This window comes from Schistocerca piceifrons, chromosome 8, assembly GCF_021461385.2.
Source record: "Schistocerca piceifrons isolate TAMUIC-IGC-003096 chromosome 8, iqSchPice1.1, whole genome shotgun sequence".
NCBI classification, from domain to species: domain Eukaryota; kingdom Metazoa; phylum Arthropoda; class Insecta; order Orthoptera; family Acrididae; genus Schistocerca; species Schistocerca piceifrons.
In genome coordinates this window covers 408,328,322-408,348,423 of record NC_060145.1, presented here as the reverse complement: position 1 = coordinate 408,348,423, position 20,102 = coordinate 408,328,322, and the positions used below count along the sequence as shown (strand labels likewise).

Here is a 20,102-nt window from a genome sequence, read left to right as displayed (position 1 = left end):
TAACTGGTACTTCGTTTACATCGTTTTACTAGTTGGATTAGCTTCCTTACCTGATATTTACGTGGAACTATGCATACTGTCCGTTGTAAGGTACCCATTATTTGCAGATAAGAGCGCATTTTGCCTTATTTCCACTTTTGGTATTTCTCACATGTGAAGTGAATGTGTCAGCCTTGCAATACGTATAGAGGAAGGAGCGAGCGGCAGGTTCCGACTCTAGATAGCAGAAGCGGTTGGCCATCTAGCGCTTTCATAACCAGTAGGATGTAGTGCTGATGCAGAAATCACTAGAGCAAAGAGATATGTAGGGAAAATAGTTTTATTATGGCACGAATAAAGTATTTTTTTAAATAAATGTTTGCTAACGAAAGTTGCCTTTTGCCACTCAGTCATTAGGAGAAGTCCATGTGTCATAATACTGTCTTTCAGTAATTTTACAATGCAAGGAAACGTTGATATTAGTAAATAAATAAATAATTTTGCATAACTAAAGATGGACGATCTTAATCGAACGATACCGACTGTACGGCCAAGTTACAGAAAGTGCGCCATAATCGGCAGTCGTCGATAGGCTGCTTTTAAATCTAGCCATATGATAGACCATGCCCCCGTACAGTTAATAGTTAGCTTATAATCAGCGTGAACAAGTTCATTTTACGGTGTTTCTTAAATAAACGCACCATAATGGCGTCCCATGTAAAAAAAAAACTGCTTCCCTTACGTAACTCCTAGATGGTGGTATTGCACTTTTAGAATCCGACGGCGCTGCACGGCTCTGCAAGGGGACGTAAAACAACGAGAGCATCTCCACGTAACAGCTAGGAAGAATTCCTACGTGGCGGCTCACTAAGTCGGTTCGAGGACGGAATGGCTTACTCGTCGCAAAACTCGGGTGGGAAAGCGAGGCCAGTTATACTGTACGCCCCTTATGCTACCACCTACGGGCTCACCGGCGAAACTGAGACATTTCTGGAGGTATAGTACGACTGGGGGTTTCTTGCAACGTGTTTCCACAGATCTGGCTAAACAATAACATCATCGTAAATGAACACAGAAAGTCGAGAAGCAAATGATACATCGAGAATTTCGACCAAAATGTACCACATTCCTGGAACATAACCACACACTCAAAATATTAAAAATCATAAAAGTCGTATAATGCTCACATGCAGTTTTTATGCAAACATTGTCATTGTTGTGGTATTCAGTACTTAGACTGGTATGATGCAACTTTCCACGCAAGTCTACTGTATTCTGCGCAAGCCTCTTTATCTCTGCATTTTTGGTGCAACCTACATGCATTCGATCCTGCTTGCTGTGCCGAAGCCCTGGTCTCCTACAACAGACCCTACTCGCACTTCCTGCCACTACCAAACTGACGAGTACTTGATTCCTGAGGATGTGACCTGTCAACCAATCCTTCTTTTAGTCATGCTGTGCCACAAATTCTATTTTTTACCAGTTTTGATTCAGTACTTCTTCGGTAGTTATTCGATTCACCCATCTGATCTTCAACGTTTTTGTGTATCACCACATGTCAAAAACTTCGGTTCTCTTTCATGTCTGAACTATTTACCGTCAACATGTCACTTTGGTATAAGGCTTCACTACATACAAATATGCCTAGAAAAAATCGGTTGTTAACAAATTTCTCTTTTTCAGAAATGCTTTTCTTACTATTGCCAGTCTGTATTTTATATTCTCTCTACTTCGGCCATCGACAGTTATTTTGCTGCTCGAATAACAAAACTCATCGACTACTTGTAGTATCTCATTTTCTAATCTAATTCTAATTTTTCGACTAAATTCCGTTAACTTTGTTTTATGTTTTTACACTCCTGGAAATTGAAATAAGAACACCTTGAATTCATTGTCCCAGGAAGGGGAAACTTTATTGACACATTCCTGGGGTCAGATACATCACATGATCACACTGACAGAACCACAGGCACATAGACACAGGCAACAGAGCATGCACAATGTCGGCACTAGTACAGTGTATATCCACCTTTCGCAGCAATGCAGGCTGCTATTCTCCCATGGAGACGATCGTAGAGATGCTGGATGTAGTCCTGTGGAACGGCTTGCCATGCCATTTCCACCTGGCGCCTCAGTTGGACCAGCGTTCGTGCTGGACGTGCAGACCGCGTGAGACGACGCTTCATCCAGTCCCAAACATGCTCAATGGGGGACAGATCCGGAGATCTTGCTGGCCAGGGTAGTTGACTTACACCTTCTAGAGCACGTTGGGTGGCACGGGATACATGCGGACGTGCATTGTCCTGTTGGAACAGCAAGTTACCTTGCCGGTCTAGGAATGGTAGAACGATGGGTTCGATGACGGTTTGGATGTACCGTGCACTATTCAGTGTCCCCTCGACGATCACCAGTGGTGTACGGCCAGTGTAGGAGATCGCTCCCCACACCATGATGCCGGGTGTTGGCCGTGTGTGCCTCGGTCGTATGCAGTCCTGATTGTGGCGCTCACCTGCACGGCGCCAAACACGCATACGACCATCATTGGCACCAAGGCAGAAGCGACTCTCATCGCTGAAGACGACACGTCTCCATTCGTCCCTCCATTCACGCCTGTCGCGACACCACTGGAGGCGGGCTGCACGATGTTGGGGCGTGAGCGGAAGACGGCCTAACGGTGTGCGGGACCGTAGCCCAGCTTCATGGAGACGGTTGCGAATGGTCCTCGCCGATACCCCAGGAGCAACAGTGTCCCTAATTTGCTGGGAAGTGGCGGTGCGGTCCCCTACGGCACTGCGTAGGATCCTACGGTCTTGGGGTGCATCCGTGCGTCGCTGCGGTCCGGTCCCAGGTCGACGGGCACGTGCACCTTCCGCCGACCACTGGCGACAACATCGATGTACTGTGGAGACGTCACGCTCCACGTGTTGAGCAATTCGGCGGTACGTCCACCCGGCCTCCCGCATGCCCACTATACGCCCTCGCTCAAAGTCCGTCAACTGCACATACGGTTCACGTCCACGCTGTCGCGGCATGCTACCAGTGTTAAAGACTGCGATGGAGCTCCGTATGCCACGGCAAACTGGCTGACACTGACGGCGGCGGTGCACAAATGCTGCGCAGCTAGCGCCATTCAACGGCCAACACCGCGGTTCCTGGTGTGTCCGCTGTGCCGTGCGTGTGATCATTGCTTGTACAGCCCTCTCGCACTGTCCGGAGTAAGTATGGTGGGTCTGACACACCGGTGTCAATGTGTTCTTTTTTCCATTTCCAGGAGTGTATATTCACCTTTGTTTTACTTTTGTTGATACTCAGCTTATAACCTCTTTTAAACTCATTGTCTATTATGTTTAATTGATCTTCCATGTCCTTTGTCGGCTCTGACAGAATTCCTAAGATGGCCTTACAATAAAAACCCAAAGGAAAGAGGGACATAGAAGGGTCAGTTAAAAGATGGATATAAGGCCAGAACAGTTCGATGTGTCTACTCTGTGAAAGGTAGATGAAGAAGTAGAAGAAGAAGAAGTAGAAGACGAAGAGGCAGGGAGCAGGAATATCTGTAGTGCATAGTATACAAAGTACAGGAGAAGCGTCCAATCCTTGAGGAATGTCAGCTGAAGCGTGAAAGATGCAGGGACAGGTATGACTGATTGCAAGGTGCAGGACGATGTTGGAGTAATGGTGCTACTGAACAGACAGAATGGACTGGCCACAAGTTCATCTGTCGTTTTAAGACTAGACCAGTGCATCAACATCGTCAAAGATTTTTCGATATCAGTGGAAACAAAACTGACAGATTTTCATTTGTGAAATTTGTTGGGTTTTAGGTTGAGTAAGGTGAAGGCGTTGGTCTCTGTATTTAGGACACAACTCACGTTTGGTTTTGCGGGTAGCCCATGCTAATTACTAAAAATGCGTACCTGTATAATTTGTGAACAAAGTCACATTATTTTAGACCGCTGCGTATTCATTTACAATTTACCACTGGGTTAATACCTACAGCTATTGAGTTGTACCTACTGAAGAACTGTCAAGGACTGTCCAGAGACACGGGTACAGAGTGTGCATAAAAATATGGAAAGACCAAAAATGCAACACATTACCATGCTTAACACGGCGCAGGAAAACAGTTAGCATTCAAAGCACTTTCCACTCGTCTCGGAATGGATAAATACAGGCCCTCTTTGATTTTCAAGGGAATCTAATAAAATATTTAAATGAACACACAGCCATTTTATTCTATTGTTGTTTATTTAATTATGACCCAGGTTTTGGCATTTTATGCCATTTTCAAGTGATTGAGTTTATGTCATTAACATATATTGCAGGACATCAGAATCTGAATTTTAAATTTTGAGCTTGTCCTGCAATATATGTTAATGACATAAACTCAATCACTTGAAAATGTCCTAAAAGGCCGAAACCTAGGTCGTAATTAAATAAATAACAATACAAATGGCGGTGTGTTTGTTTAAAAATTATTGTATGACTGTTGGTCAGCAACATCAAAAAGTCTTTTCTAATGCGCTGAAGAGACAAATAAATTGCTACACCTGTCCAGTATCATGTAGGGTCCCCGCGAGCATGCAGAACTGACACCATGAATCCTGCAGGGCTGTCCATTAATCAGTAAGAGTACGAAGGGGTGGAGATCTCTTCTGAACAGCACGTTGCGAGGCATATGCTCAATAATGTTAATGTCCGGGGAGTTTGGTGGCCAGAGGAGGTATTTATACCCGGAAGAGTGTTCCTGTAGCAATTCTGGACGTGAGGTATGTGGAATTGTCCAAGTACGTCGGAATGCACAATGGACATGAATGGATGCAGGTGATGAGACAGGATACTTACGTACGAGTCACCTGTCAGAATCGTATGTAGACGTATCAGGGGTACCGTATCACTTTAACTGCACGCGCCCCCCAATACCATTACGGAGCTTCCACTATCTTGAATAGTCTCCTTCTGACGTGCAGGATCCATGGACTGATGAGGTTGTCTCCATACACATCCACACGCTCGATATAATTTGACACGAGATTCGTCTGACCAGGAAACATGTTTCCAGTCCAATGTCGGTGTCGACGGGCCCAGGCGAGGCGTAAAGCTCTGTGTGTGCAGTCATCAAGGGTACACGAGTGGGCTTTCGGCTCCGAAAGCCGATATCGATGATGTTTGTTGAGTGTTTCGCATGGTGACACTTGTTGATGGCCCAGATTTGAAATCTGTAGCAATTTGCGGGACGGTTGCACTTCTGTCAGGTTGAACGATTCTCTTCATTCGTCGTTGGTTACGTTCTTGCAGGATCCTTTTCCGGACGCAGCGATGTCGGAGATTTGATGTTTTACCAGATTCCTGATGCTCACAGTACTCTCGCGAAATGGTCGTTCGGGAAAATCCCCACTTCATCGCTAGCCCGGAGATACTGTGTGCCATCGCTCGTGCGCCGACTATAACACGACGTTCAAACTCACTTAACAGGGGTAGGACGTCAAACGGGCCGACTTCGAGAAGGAGAGGCACCACAGGACAATTTAATTTGTACTGTCTATACTTTTACAAATAAATTCATAAAACTTTGTCAGCATGACAAGGAAGGATTCAGAATTCACACTTATAGTAGTGGAAGTTCAAAAACATGAAAAAATAATATTTTTTAAGAGTGAAATTTCATGTTTTTTTCACTTACTGTTGGCTGCATTTGTTGCTATAGGTACACTTTTCTTCATAAGTAAGAGAGATTCCTCGATGAATTTTGCACAGCTTACAAACCATACTTACATGTGCATGAAACTCTAGAATTTATTTAATCTATGAGAAAGTGAATGGGCTGTTAAATTTTAAACTTCGTGTTTAGAGAAAACTCGAATTTTATAGTTAATTATCTAAATTTTTACCACAGTTTTTAACAGATTTGGGAAATTCTAGAGTTTCATACACCTGTAAGTATGGTTTGTATGCTGTGCAAATTTCATCGAAGATTCTTTCTTACTTATGAAGAAAAGTGGACCTACAGCAACAAATGCAGCCAATACTAAGTGAAAAAACGATGAAATTTCACATGTAAAAAAATTTGTTTTGTTATTTGTTTGAACTTCCACTGCTATGAGTGTGAATCTTGAATCATTCCTGGTCATGCTGACAAAGTTTTATGAATTTATTTGTAAAAGTATAGACAGTACAAATTAAAATGTCCTGTGGTGCCTCTCCTGCTCCAAGGCCGCCCGTTCCACGTCCTACTCCCCTTAAATCTTGATAACCTGCCATTCTAGTAGCAGTAACCGATATAATAACTGCACCAGACATTTGTTGTCTTATGTAGACGTCGCCAAGGGCAGCCGTATTCTGCCAGTTTTCATATCTCCGTATTTGAATATACATGTCTATACCAGTTTCTTTGGCGCTTCAGTGTGTCACTCTTCCTCCAAACTGGTTGCAAGTACAACTAACGATGGTGGCGGTGGATAGAGATAGTGCAGCCTTCTGTAATATAGACCATAAAGGCTGAATAATAGTGAGAGCTGGTGACTGTAACGACGACGGAACATGGTCACAAAACAAGTTCTGGATGGTGCGAGCTGTGTGAACAAAGGCTCTGCCGACTTGAAACACAGCGTAACCAATGGGGAACAAGCACTGTACCGCTGGATGGACCTGACCAGTTTAAATGGTCGTATAATCCTTTGCAGTAATCCGACCTTGCAGAGTAGCCATGGAGCCCATGAAATTTCACGGTATGACTGCCCTAATTATCACCAAATTTCCGCCATGTTTCGCTGTAGGGATGTAAACTCGGCCAAAAGTTGGAAACAGTATGAAACAAGACTCATCCGACCAAATGAAATTCTTAGATGCTCCATAGTCCAGGTTTTTGTATCCCGCCTGGAAGGCGGCGCGTGGGTCTGCTCCTGAGAACTGAAAGGTTGGCCTAATGAAGGAAGCGAGTAGGAGCAGGTGAGGTAAAACACGTCGGTACTGCAGTATGAGCCAGCTGGAGTGGCCGTGCCGTTCTAGGCGCTACAGTCTGGAGCCGAACGACCGCTACGGTCGCACGTTCGAATCCTGCCTCGGGCATGGATGTGTATGATGTCCTTAGGTTAGTTAGGTTTAATTAGTTCTAAGTTCTAGGCGAGTGATGACCTCAGAAGTTAAGTCGAATAGTGCTCAGAGCCATTTGAACCATTTGAACTGCAATATGAATTTAAATCACTTTTACTCTACCAAGAAGAATACATAACTTTACAATGAGGTGCGAAGTCTTAGACCCGTGGTGAGTAGTACATAATCTTAGTAGCAAACAAAGTGTCCTGGCCGTCTGCTCTTGATCAAATGAGCAGAATCTGGAGCAGAGCTCGTAGAGCTCTCCCGCTACGGCTAGAGTGCGCAGTCGTCGGAATCTGTCGTAGTGCAAACTTTAGAAGTTGTATTTACGCCGTCGTATCGTGGATATCGATCCACACCAGGACCACGTTTTATTTGCATCATTGATGAATGGTTTTAGAATTCCAACTCGCCCTCCAGTATCCTGCTTATGGAGCTCCCTTCGTATTTCTTTTTTTTTTTTTTAGTGCTGACAGGTTTAGCGACGTGACATTCAATTCTGCAGCGACTTTTGTAGCTGTCGTTCTCACATTTTTCGTCAGCGTCCTCTTGAATGACTGTCCGTCAAGACCGCTCAATACACACGTTTGTCCGTGTTTTACCGTTTTCCCTGTATTCGGTGTAAATCTGCGATACCTCTTGAGATACGAAACATCTTGGTTACGAAAGCACCCGATGCACAAGCTCCAATATTTTGTGCACGTCGGAAGTAACCTAGAACCGACAGAATGTACTCACAACTACACAGAACACTCTTCTGACCACGAACTGACACTTGCAACGTTGGTTGGTTGGATGATTTGGGGGTTGGGACCAAACAACGAGGTCATCGGTCCCATCGGATGAGGGAAGGATGGGGAACGAAATCGGCTGTGCCCTTTCAATGGAACCATCCCAGCATTTGCCTGAAGCCATTTAGGGAAATCACAGCAAACCTAAATCAGAATGGCCGGACATGGGTTTAAACCGTCGTCCCCCCGAATGCGAGTAGAGTGTGCTAACCACTACGCCACATCGCTCGGTCACTCGGAACATATTGAGGATATTGCACAGGTGGCATTAGTGATCAAATACAACGAAGCAACTTGCAGGCTTGGCTACCATCTGCATCTACTCTACTGACCATTAAAATTCCTACACCACGAAGATGACGTGCTACAGACGCGAAATTTAACCGACAGGAAGAAGATGCTGTGATGTGAAAAATGATTAGCTTTTCAGAGCACTCACACAAGGGTGGCGCCGGTGGCAGCACCTACAACGTGCTGACATGAGGAAAGTTTCCAACCGATTTCTCATACACAAAGAGCAGTTGACCGGCGTTGCCTGGTGAAACGTTGTTGTGATGTCTCGTATAAGGAGGAGAAATGCGTACCATCACGTTTCCGACTTTGATAAAGGTCGGATTGTAGCCTAACGCGAATGCGGTTTATCGTATCGCAACATTGCTGCTCGCGTTGCTCGATATCCAATGACTGTTAGCAGAATATGGAATCGGTGGGTTCAGGAGTGTAATATGGAACGCCGTGCTGGATCCCAGCGGCCTCGCATCACTAGCAGTCGAGATGACAGGCATCTTATCCGCATGGCTTCAACGGATCGTGCAGCCACATCTCGATCCCTGAGTCAACAAATGAGGACGTTTGCAAGACAACAACCATCTGCACGAACACTTCGACGACGTTTGCAGCAGCATGGATTATCAGCTCGGAGACCATGGCTGCGGTTACCCTTGACTCTGCGTCACAGACAGGAGCGCCTGCGATGGTGTAGTCAACGACGACCCTGGGTGCGGGAATGGCAAAACGTCATTTTTTCGGTCGAATCCAGGTTCTGTTTACAGCATCGTGATGGTCGCATCCGTGTTTGGCGACATCGCGGTGAATGCACATTGGAAGCGTGTATTCGTCATCGCCATACTGGCGTATCATCCAGCGTGATGATATGGGGTGGCATTGGTTACACGTCTCGGTCACCGCATTGACGGCACTTTGAACAGTTGACGTTACGTTTCAGATGTGTTACGACCCGTGGCTCTACCCTTCATTCAATCCCTGCGAAACCCTACATTTCAGCGGGATAACGCACGACCGCATGTTGCAGGTCCTGTACGGACCTTTCTCGATACAGAAAATGTTCAACTGCTGCTCTGGCCATGACATTCTCAAGATCTCTCATCAATTGAAAACGTCTGGTCAATGGTGGCCGAGCAACTGGCTCGTCACAATACGCCAGTCACTATTCTCGTTGAACTGTGGTATCGTGTTGAAGCTGTATGAGCAGCTGTACCTGTACACGCCATCCAAGCTCTGTTTGACTCAATGCCCAGGCGTATCAAGGCCGTTATTACAGTCAGAGGTGGTTGCTCTGGATACTGATTTCTCAGGATCTATGCACTCAAATTGCGTGAAAATGTAATCACACGTCAGTTCCAGTATAATATATTTCTCCAATGAATACCCGTTTATCATCTGCATTCCTTCTTGGTGTAGCAATTTTAAGGGCCAGTAGTGTATGTTCAAGTATGCATTTTTCGCGGTGTCTCCACACTTTTGTCGAACCCCCGTACATCTGTGCCGACACGGAGGTGAAGGTAGTGTCCCGGAAAGCCGCGAGCAGAATTCGCAGCGGTGCGAGCTGCGGGACTGTGCTGGCCAATCAACGCTGTGCGGCGCCGTTCTGCGGACGCTGGAGGGGCAGACGGCCGCAGAGCTACAAAAGCCGACCGCCTCCGCCAGGCGCACTCACGCCGCGGTCCTCGCCATGGCGCTTTCTCCAGGTGAGTTCCAGCGCGTCTCAGCACGTCCTCTGCAGTCCGGAGACTGGCCTCACACAGCTCTGTCCTTTCCGAGGCTCTTCACCTTACTTTCATTAAGCTCTGGTTTCCCTCTACAATTTTTAATCGTGTCAACCCTTACCTCTCCACCAACAAACTTCTCTTCATTATCAAACGATTCTTTTAAAGAGTAAACCGCCATTTGACTGTGTACTGTTATATTTATCTTTTGTACTATCCAGATTTCGGCTTTTATGCCATTATAAAGTACAATTCAAAAGGTATTAGACCACTATTAAGTGGGCCGGCCGTTGTGGCCGAGCGGTTCTAGGCGTTTCAGTCTGGATCCGCGCGACCGCTACTGTCGCAGGTTCGAATCCTGACTCGGGCATGGATGTGTCTGACGTCCTTAGGTTAGTTAGGTTTCAGTAGCTCTAAGTACTACGGGAGTAATGACCTCAGATGTTAAGTCCCATTGTGCTCAGAGCCATTTGAACCATTATTAAGTCATGTCTGTTATGACGATCCAAAGCAGGTAAAAAACGCTGGCACATCTCATAGACATATGCTGGCCTTGTTACCTGCTTTGGACTACCTTAATAGATATTGTAATTTTTCCTCCTATCTATGTAATTATGTAGTTATGTAGTTCTCAATTCGTTCGAGCAATCAATCATTCATAATAGGAAACACAGTCATAACTCAGTCACTCAAAATGATTCAGAAATTTACTTGTTAGAATGAAATCAGGCGATAATTCTTCTTCTCTGGAGGCTCGTGCTTTGCGGCAGTCTGCTAATCTGTATAAAAAAAAAAGCCTCGTATTTTTGGTAGCGTTGTATAATCAGTCGGGAGACCTCAGATCAAGCGGATATATGTCTTTGATGAAGTCTAACCTTCCGAAGAAGTAATGGAGCTCTTGGATTATTAAATGCAGGTTCGTGTCCAGTCTTTCGGAAGTTTCCTTCTGATTAACAACTACACAATATATCGATGAATATCATTAATTCTCAAATGTCAAATAATGTAAATTGTTACACACCGTTTGTATGAAGGAGCAATATATATATATATATATATTTATTTATTTCCCTTTTAATCGTACAATTTCGTATCACTTATCTTTTGTCATAAATCTCAATATTCAGATTACAGTTTTTCAAACAATGCTCAGGCTAATCGGCACGAAGACAATCTCGGAAGCTTTTTTCTAACAACCACCAGAGAGAGTACTACAAAGAATAATTATGCGCTCATGGCATAGCTATTGTATGAAACTACTTTGCGCATGGATTCTGCGAGTATGAAGACAGAAAATTAGTAAACGTCATTCAAGGGTAGAATTGTATCAGAATAATTCATTGAATATAAAGAGATATTACAATATAATTTAATAATGCTCTAACAACTTGTAACATTGTACTTGATAATGGCATAAAAGCCGAAATCTGGATAATACAAAAGATAAATATAATAATACGCAGTCAAATGGCGGTTTACTCCTTTAAAAAGTATTGTATGATTGTGGCTTAACGCCATCGAAAACTTTTCCACGATTTTTTGATGCCTCATGATATCTCCTATCAGCTGAACGCTTCTTTCAGTCAAGTTGTGCCATAAGTTGCTTTTCTCCTCAGTTTGACCCAGTGCTTCCTCGTTACTTGCCGGCCGTTGTGGCCGAGCGGTTCTAGGCGCTTCAATCTGGAACCGCACTATCGCTACGGTCACAGGTTCGAATCCTGCCTCGGGCATGGATATTCTTATGTTAGGTTTAAGTAGTTTTAAGTTCTAGGGGATTGATGACCTCAGATGTTAAGCCATTTGAGCCATTTTGAACCTCATTACTTATCCGATCTAACCATCTAATCTTTAGGACAAAACTTTCTCTTATTGTCCGAACAGTTTATCGTCCACCTTTAATTTCCGTACAAGCCTACACTCCAAACGGATAACTTCAGAACGAAAAATCCAAACATTTACGCTTACATCCGATGTTAACAAGTGTCTCTTAAAAAACGATTTGCTTGCTATTCTCAGTTTGCATTTTAAATCTGCTCTACCTCGGCGATCGTCACTTTCATTTTGGAGCCCAAAGAGCAAAACTTATCTGCTACCTTGAGCGTCTTATTTCTCTATCAAAATCGCTCGTAGTCCCCTGATTTAGAATAACTGCACTCCATTACGCTGGTATTACTTTTTTTACGTTAGTTTTATAATCTCTTTTCAAGGCACTGTACAGTGCGTTCAGCTGCTTTTCCAAGTACTTTGAAGTCTTTGTGAGAAGTGCAATGTCACTGCCAAACCGCAAAGTTTTTATTTATTTTCCGTGATCTTTAATTCCCTTTCTCAATTTGTCCTCGGTTTCCCACACAATGTCCATATCGAATAACATCAGGGATAACCCTTAACTGTGTCTCACTCCCTACTCAACTACTGCTACATGATCTTCGGCTGTTATAACTTCGGTTACGTTCCTGTATATGTTGCAGATAATCTTCCGTACCCCGTATTTTATACCTGTTAAGTCCGCTCTACTTTGTGCATTTGAATCCCCTTCTCAATGTAACCAATATGCTCAAAGTAATAGTGTCAATAAGAATTTGAATACAGTGTCTTACCATGTATTATCCTATTGGTAGTGATGTGCCCTTGCCTTTTTCTGACCGTTGATTGGCTTACCCAGTTATTCATGGCGGAACCGATACTTTTTCTCGAATAACTAAATTTTTCACATTCTCACAGCATTATTAGAGGTGAAAGTCACGATGACTGACAGAAGATCTGCGTACCAAGCAGGAATCGAACCCTACTTGTTTAGACTAGTCTGACAGTCAAAACGCCACCAAGTAATATTTTGCGTTAATCTATTCATCTCCTCATCCTTCGTTCATCTCTACATCCTTAGTAACCTTTTTCAGATGTTTTAATCTTCATCTCCTCTACAATGTTCCCCACCTACTTCTACTTTCAGTCCTCTAATGTTCTTTTCACCGAAAAGTACTTTCATAGTCCTCGTTTCGCGACTCTTTATTTATTACCTCTCGCACATTGTGTAGGCGTTAGCACACTTTTAATATATTAATGACATATTAGTTCTCATTCTGCTTGGAATAATCGTTCACGAAGCAGCTTTTGACCTGCCTGCACGCTAATCACTATGTGATAAAGACAAATATTTGAAAAACTATCAACTTACACTTGGCAAGCGCAATTGAGTATTTTCTTTATAACATTAGATGCCGCACAATCATCTATTGACAGACAGAAAGAGTACGCAGAGGGGTATTATTATGTGCCTTCTTCTTTGACACATATGAATCATGTTTTTCTATGAGATGTTGTAGTCCAAACAAATGTAAGCTGGACGCAATGCTTGTGAAGGTAAAGGAGGATGATTAACGTCTTAACATTGCTTTGACAACGAGATCAGGAAAACAAGCACCTACTGCATGAGGAGGGAGCGCAGAAAATAGGTAGTAGCTTTTCTAAGGAAACATTCCAGTATTCTTAAGTGATTTAGGGAAACCACGTGGAAGTTAAACCCCATTCTTCCCATCTGCGGAACAAGTTCCTGAACCATTGCTCTATCTATCTCAGTAAAGTGCTTAGTGTCTGCTGCTACCTTTATGTATCTGGTTCAAAAAATGGTTCAAAAGGCTCTGAGCACTATGGGACTTAATATCTATGGTCATCAGTCCCCTAGAACTTAGAACTACTTAAACCTAACTAACCTAAGGACATCACACAACACCCAGTCATCACGAGGCAGGGAAAATCCCTGACCCCGCCGGGAATCGAACCCGGGAACCCGGGCGTGGGAAGCGAGAACGCCACCGCACGACCACGAGCTGCGGACGTATGTGTCTGGTTTTCATAAACACGTAGCCCAGAACCACGACTGGTTGGTCATGTAAGCACTCCGATTACGATTCTGGAAACTCGACTGTAGTTGTCCGAGCTCTTCTTACACAGTCGATAATCGCTCCTCATACAAACATTCTACCGTAATTGAAACTTGCTTGAGGGGTGGCCGAGCGGTTCTAGGCGCTACAGTCTGGAACCGCGCGACCGCTACGGTTGCAGGTTCGAATCCTGCCTCGGGCATGGATGTTTGTTATGTCCTTAGGTTAGTTAGGTTTAAGTAGTTCTAATTTCTAGGGGACTGATGACGTCAGCAGTTAAGTCCCATAGTGCTCAGAGTCATTTTTTTGAAACTTGCTTGGGTATCCAGCGTTCTACTTCCTTTTAAAATCGTTAATTACCGTGGACGAAGCGATTTTACTTGGAGTGAAGGTGTTAAGTGAGAAGAAAATTATACATTTCTTTTTATTTGTCATTTGTTCACTATGATATATTTTCTGCATTAATTGAACTGATTGGCAATAATCGTGAACTGAACAGCTGGCTAATTTGTAACTCATATATCCACTATCTCTGTTAATGACATTTACTCTCGTACAGTGAATACCCATAAACCATTTGCTAATTTTGGGCGCAGGAATATGGGTGTGCTTTTACTGATTCAGGAGTTTTCTAGCCATTCTAAATCCCCAAAACCTGGGGTACAACAATCTTCGATCATTGATCAATCCATCCTTTTTTCCTGCAACGCACGTAATTTAGTCAGGTTAATAAAACAGTTTCGAACGCATTAATTGCTGTATTACGATTTTTAAACATGTCTTCTTGCACAGTGTGTTCCTTCGCTTTCTCCTCCTTACGCGTTCACTGACTTCATAAAGACACCATACTCTCTGCTTAATTAAAATATTGCGCTGACGAAACGGACAGTTGATTTACATGCATCACTAACATAGAACAACAGGCGTTCCGGAAACCGGCGTTTCATCGAGCTAGCGAAATCGATTCCGGCCTCACATTTAAACCTGACAGCTAAAATCGGTTCACGAAATTCGGATTCTGTCTTCCGCTTGTGTCATATTTAAAGAAGGCCTGTGTAACATGATGCGTGTGCTAAGGAATGAACGCAGTGGAATGGTAGTTAAAGCCACCTTGTGTGATATTACACACAGCGGTCATAATGTTGTATCACTTTGAAAAAAAATAAAGCCTTGACCTTGAAACTTGGTGACCGTGTTAGAAATATTCCATGTGTGCAATGTTCCTTCAGTGCGACAAAATTTTCCCATCGATGGATAACTTGGCGGAGATCTAGGTTGTAGAAATCTGCATTTTGGGTGTGCAGGAAACGCTCCTCCACGAAACTGATCTCGTCGGCATTTCGAAAAGGCCTTTGAAGGAAGCTTTTTTCGTCTGTGGAAAGAGGAAGAAGGCATAGGACGCAATAGCAGGAGAAAGTGGGTAATGTACCAAAATTTGATAACCATTGCAGAATGTATTGGGGGTGTGCGCACTGGCGGACCCCAATGAGAGGCAATCTTTCTCACGTGCAGTAGGCTGAAAACTAATTCGTTACTGATTTTAATATTTGGTCACGTCGACTGTGATACCTGGGCCTCAGTCTCTCTTTTTATTCATGGCTCTTCACCGACAAATGGTCTGACACTTCGTTCTTCGTCATTCAGACATGCATTACCACGCGGGATGCTCCTGCGTCACCTAAGCCACAGTGATATTTGTTGGTGCATTGTTGCATATTTTCACCAACACAAAATGTATTTCAAAATGCATAGGTTTCTGCGGTCAGTGTCATTCTCACTAAAATCCTCTTGAGTGTACTATTCCTTCCTCTTATAAAACACGTAAAATGCTGAAAATGCTAAAATAACTGACGTGTCGGCTTCGTTGGAGCGTCATAGTCCAGACCCTGATGAAGGCAACAAGACCGAAACGTCAGTTATTTTTATAGTATTTTTAGCAATTTAAGTATTTTTAAAATGACGCTGCAGTACGTCCAGAAAAAATTTTTAATAAGTTCAGCATAGATTGTTGCGGCATTTAATTTTGGCTGCTCTAGCGGCGATATGTCACTGAGGCGCGAAGATTTCAATGTATAGCGAGACTGCAGATATTTACTTGCAAAACAATTAAAAAAACCAACAAAAAACAAAAAAATACGTAACTTATTTTTTTCAGATGATAATTAAAAGTTTATGGCTTACTTGCGGTTCCTAGATACACTATCTGATAAAAAGTATCAGTATTTCGCTGTGTATTGCAGAACTGACCACCAGATGTCACGAGAAGCGGACCAGCCGGTGTGAAAGGAGACGGGAAGTACTCTGTCGTCAGTAGAGAAGCTGTGACAGCGGAATGGGTCGCTCAGGAGAGCTCAATGATTTCCAATGTGGACTAGTCATTAGATGTCACCTCAGTAACAGATACACCGTTGACATTTAAACACTTCAAAAGCTGCCCAAGTCCACTATTGGTGATGTGACTGTGAAGTGGAAACGCAAAGGAACAACCAGAGATAAACCACGACAAGACATACATATTGTGAGGGACAGGGACCATCGAACATTGCGAAGGGCGGTAGTAAAAAATTGCATAAAATCAGAGGGAGGAATCACTCGTGATTCACAAACTGGTATCAGCAGTCCGACTAGTACAGTGACTGTGCGTAGGGATTTAAAAACACTGGTGTGAAACGGTCGAGCAGCTTCTCGTAAGTCATGCATTTCTGTAGTCAATGCTAAACAACACTTGATGTGGCGCAAAGAGCGCTGGAAACGAGTGATTTGGAGTGAAGCACCGCTCTACACTCTGTGGAAATGACGGGAGTGTTTGGCTTTTGAGAATGCCCAGAGAGCGTTACCTGTCACCATGTGTAGTACCAATGGTGAAGTGTTTTTCGAGGTAAGAATGTGGACCCTTCATTGCTCTTGAGAGAACGCTAAATTTGTAAAGCTGTGAACATAGTTGACAGCATTGTGTAATGCGTACAGTTTGGAGGAGACGACTGCTTGTATCTGCTTAACAACGCACCCTGTCATAAAGCAGCATCTGTGAAGCATTAGTTTGTGGGGCATAGCAATAATTAAAAGGACTGGCATGCCCAGAGTTCCGATTTGAGTCCAGTGGAACAGCTTTAGGATGAGTTTGAACGCCGACTTCACTCCAGACTCCAGCCTCCGACACCAATGCCATCTCTGACTTCGGGTCATGAGGAAGAACTGTCTGCCATCCCCCCCCCCCCCTTCCCCCCATAGACATTCAGACACCTAATAGAAAGTGTAACCAGGAGCGTTCGAATCGTCATAGAGAAGAAATGCGGTAGAATTACTAATAGATGTAAGGATACTTTTGATTACATAGTGTGGTAGAATTGATCCACTTCGTCCGTTTTGATGTTAAACAAGTCTTTATTCTGCTTTTACAACTCTTCATTCCTCTCATGACTTCGCCTTTCTTTTATTTACCCTTAAGTCATATTCTGTGCTATGTATCTTGTCCAGTCCTTAAAACATATATTTTAAGTCATTCTTAAACTGATCAGGAAGACAATGTCTGCGTACCTCAGGTTTAGTATCTGCTCCTTTTCAGTTTTATTCATCTTTCAAAACTATTTTTAAGTTCCTGTATTGTTTCGTCAATGTACAAGAAACGGGATAACGACGGAGAACCTACATCTAGATGGGCGGACGGAGATCTGGACTCCTCTCTCGAATGTGTGTCGTGCCCTAACAATTACAGCCTGTGATTCAGTGGCTCAACTATGTGAACACACTGCTCAGGGTAGGTGAATATCTTGGCTGATCAAAAGTATCCGGACATACATATGTGGGCATTGTTTGGGGTGTGTGAACCCTTCGTCTTTATGATGGCTTGAACTCTGCTGGGGAGACAGCCAATGAGGTGTTTGTAGAATGTTTGTAGAGGAACGGTAGCCCAGGGGTCGAAACCAGAGCAAGTAGTGATGTTGGACGCTGGGGTCTAGAGCTCTGACAACGTTCTAAATCATCTCAAAGGTTCTCTGTTGGGTTCAGGTCGTGACTCTGGCAGCTCAGTCCCTTACAGACCAAACCTTTGCCTCACAGACGTTGCTTAGAGTGCGCTGTCACGCTGATACAAACGGTAATCGTCTCCAAACTGTTCACATCCGTCCGCATTTAGCGTTTTGTTCAGCACAATAACAGAAATCACACCTCTAACACGTAAAACACCTCCCATAACGTAACACCACTTCCTCCGTACTTCACTGTTGGCACTACACATGACGACAGGTAACGTTCTCCAGGTATTCACCAAACTCAAGCCCTTCCACCGGATTGCTGCAGGCTATAGTATGATTCATCATTCCAAAGCACTCGTTTTCAATTGTCCAGTGGCGTCTTTTAACACTGACAACAGAAATATGTAGCTTATGAGAAGCTGTTCGACCATTCTACGCCAAGTCTTTTAACTCCCTATGCACAGTCATTGTGGTACCTGAACTGCTGGTACCGCTTTGCAACTCAGGAGTGATCTCTTGTGCTTATTTCATGCGATTTTTTACAACTACCATCCGCAATGCTCGACGATCCCAATATGTAAGCATATGAGGTCTGCCTGGTCTCCGCTTATATGTGGGTGTTCCTTCGCGTTCCACCAACACTCACGATGGGCAGCTTTAGAATAATTGAAATGTCAGTGATGGATCTGTTTCTCAGGTGACATCGAATGGCTAGTCCACGTTCGAAATCACTGACTTCTTCTGACCGACCTACTATACTGTTACTATTTCTCTGCTTATAACACAAAACTGCCCGTCTTTTATATTGGCCTGTCTGCACCTAGTGATATCTGGTTGTCAATGCCACAACACAGAGGGGTGTCCAGATACCTTCTACGAGGTAGTGCAGACCTGCAGCAGACCAGTATGATACATTATTTTAATGAATGGTCAACACAGGAACCATTTTACGAGAACTGAGCCGGCCTCTGTGGCCGAGCGGTTCTAGGCGTTTAGGTCTGGAACCGCACTGCTGCTGCAGTCGCAGGTTAGAATCCTGCCTCGGGCATGGATGTGTGCGATGTCCTTAGGTTAGTTAGGTTTAAGTAGTTCTAAGTCCAGGGGACTGATGACCTCAGTTGTTAAGTCCCATAATACTTAGAGCCATTTGAACCATTTGAACGAGAACTGAAAGGTTCTACTCCACTGCAGAAATTAATAAACGAACAACAAAATAATGGACTTGCAGATCCGTGTCTTACTCACGGCAGTGTTTTGGCTTCCATAAATCCATTTAAGTTATTGTCGCAGGCGCTACGCTGTTAAACGAAATACTTTAGACTATAAAATTTTAGCATCTGTTAATTACGGACTTGAACATATGAGACCCGTACAAGTTTCATCATGCACTTACGAGGAGCGACAGTGCGCGGGAAAAAGGTATGATTATGCAACGACAGTTGCAGTGAAAGCGTAGAGTACCGTTTTGGGAATACCACGAGAAATTGCAGCTCATCTGCGAAAGAAACCGCTAATAAAACTTCACGTGCTACTTTTTCTAAATATTGCTAGGTGGCGTAGGATTGTTACGGACGGTAATTAACATGCACAGGCGGGGGTTCTCCCGTCACAGATCGTGAGAGTAACTAAATTGTAAATTTCTTATAGTGACCGATTTTTGCAGCAGCTATGTATTAACTGTAATCATCAGTTTTCCGCTAAATTAGCAGGTACTTTGTGTCTGCATTTCCTGCCATCCGTTGCTTCCTTCTTAATGCCACTCTATGCGCTGCCGTCCGTCACATCATCCGGGATATAAAATCTCTTCCTCCCTCACCTCCCCTTCCATATATCTCTCTAAGACTGTCTTTATAAGGCCCTCCCTTCTTTTATTTGCCTCATCCACTTTCTTTTCCTCATTTTCATCAAATCCAGTAATTTGTTTGCTCTCCCACTCTTCTGAGTGCCTCTTCGTTTTTCACTCTTTCTATCGAACTTATTCCTACTATCGTCAGCCGTGTCCACATTTCAAAAGTCTGCAGCGATCCTTGCCTTTCTTCCTCAGTGCCCACATTTCAGCACCATACTGTAGGACACTCCATACAAGATATTTAATTAGTCGTTTTGTCAAAGCATTGTCCATGTTGGTAGAGATAAAAAAACTGTAATAATTAGCAAGAAAACTTCTTTTCACACGTTGCACATGAATTTTCTATTTGCACACTGAGACCTGTTTTACGTTTCGAACAAGGCATCCAGAACATACTGACGTCAAAGGAGACTTTTGACATTCTGAATGCTTACAGCGTCATATTTTTTTGACTTCATGACATAAAGTGGACCGAGCGGTCTAAGGCGCTGCAGTCATGGACTGTGCGGCTGGTCCCGGCGGAGGTT

The 20,102-nt window shown here is 43.7% G+C and overlaps 1 protein-coding gene across 1 annotated transcript in view; it reads left to right on the top strand.

The window, feature by feature from the left end:
* Positions 1 to 9,797: 9,797 nt before the first annotated feature.
* The window catches only part of LOC124711797 (protein yellow-like), an 82,053-nt gene continuing 71,748 nt past the window's right edge, over positions 9,798 to 20,102 (top strand). The window contains exon 1 of the mRNA XM_047242019.1: positions 9,798 to 9,853. Within this exon, the coding sequence (XP_047097975.1) occupies positions 9,838 to 9,853 (16 nt within the window). The 5' untranslated portion in view covers positions 9,798 to 9,837. The remainder of the gene's footprint in view (positions 9,854 to 20,102) is intronic.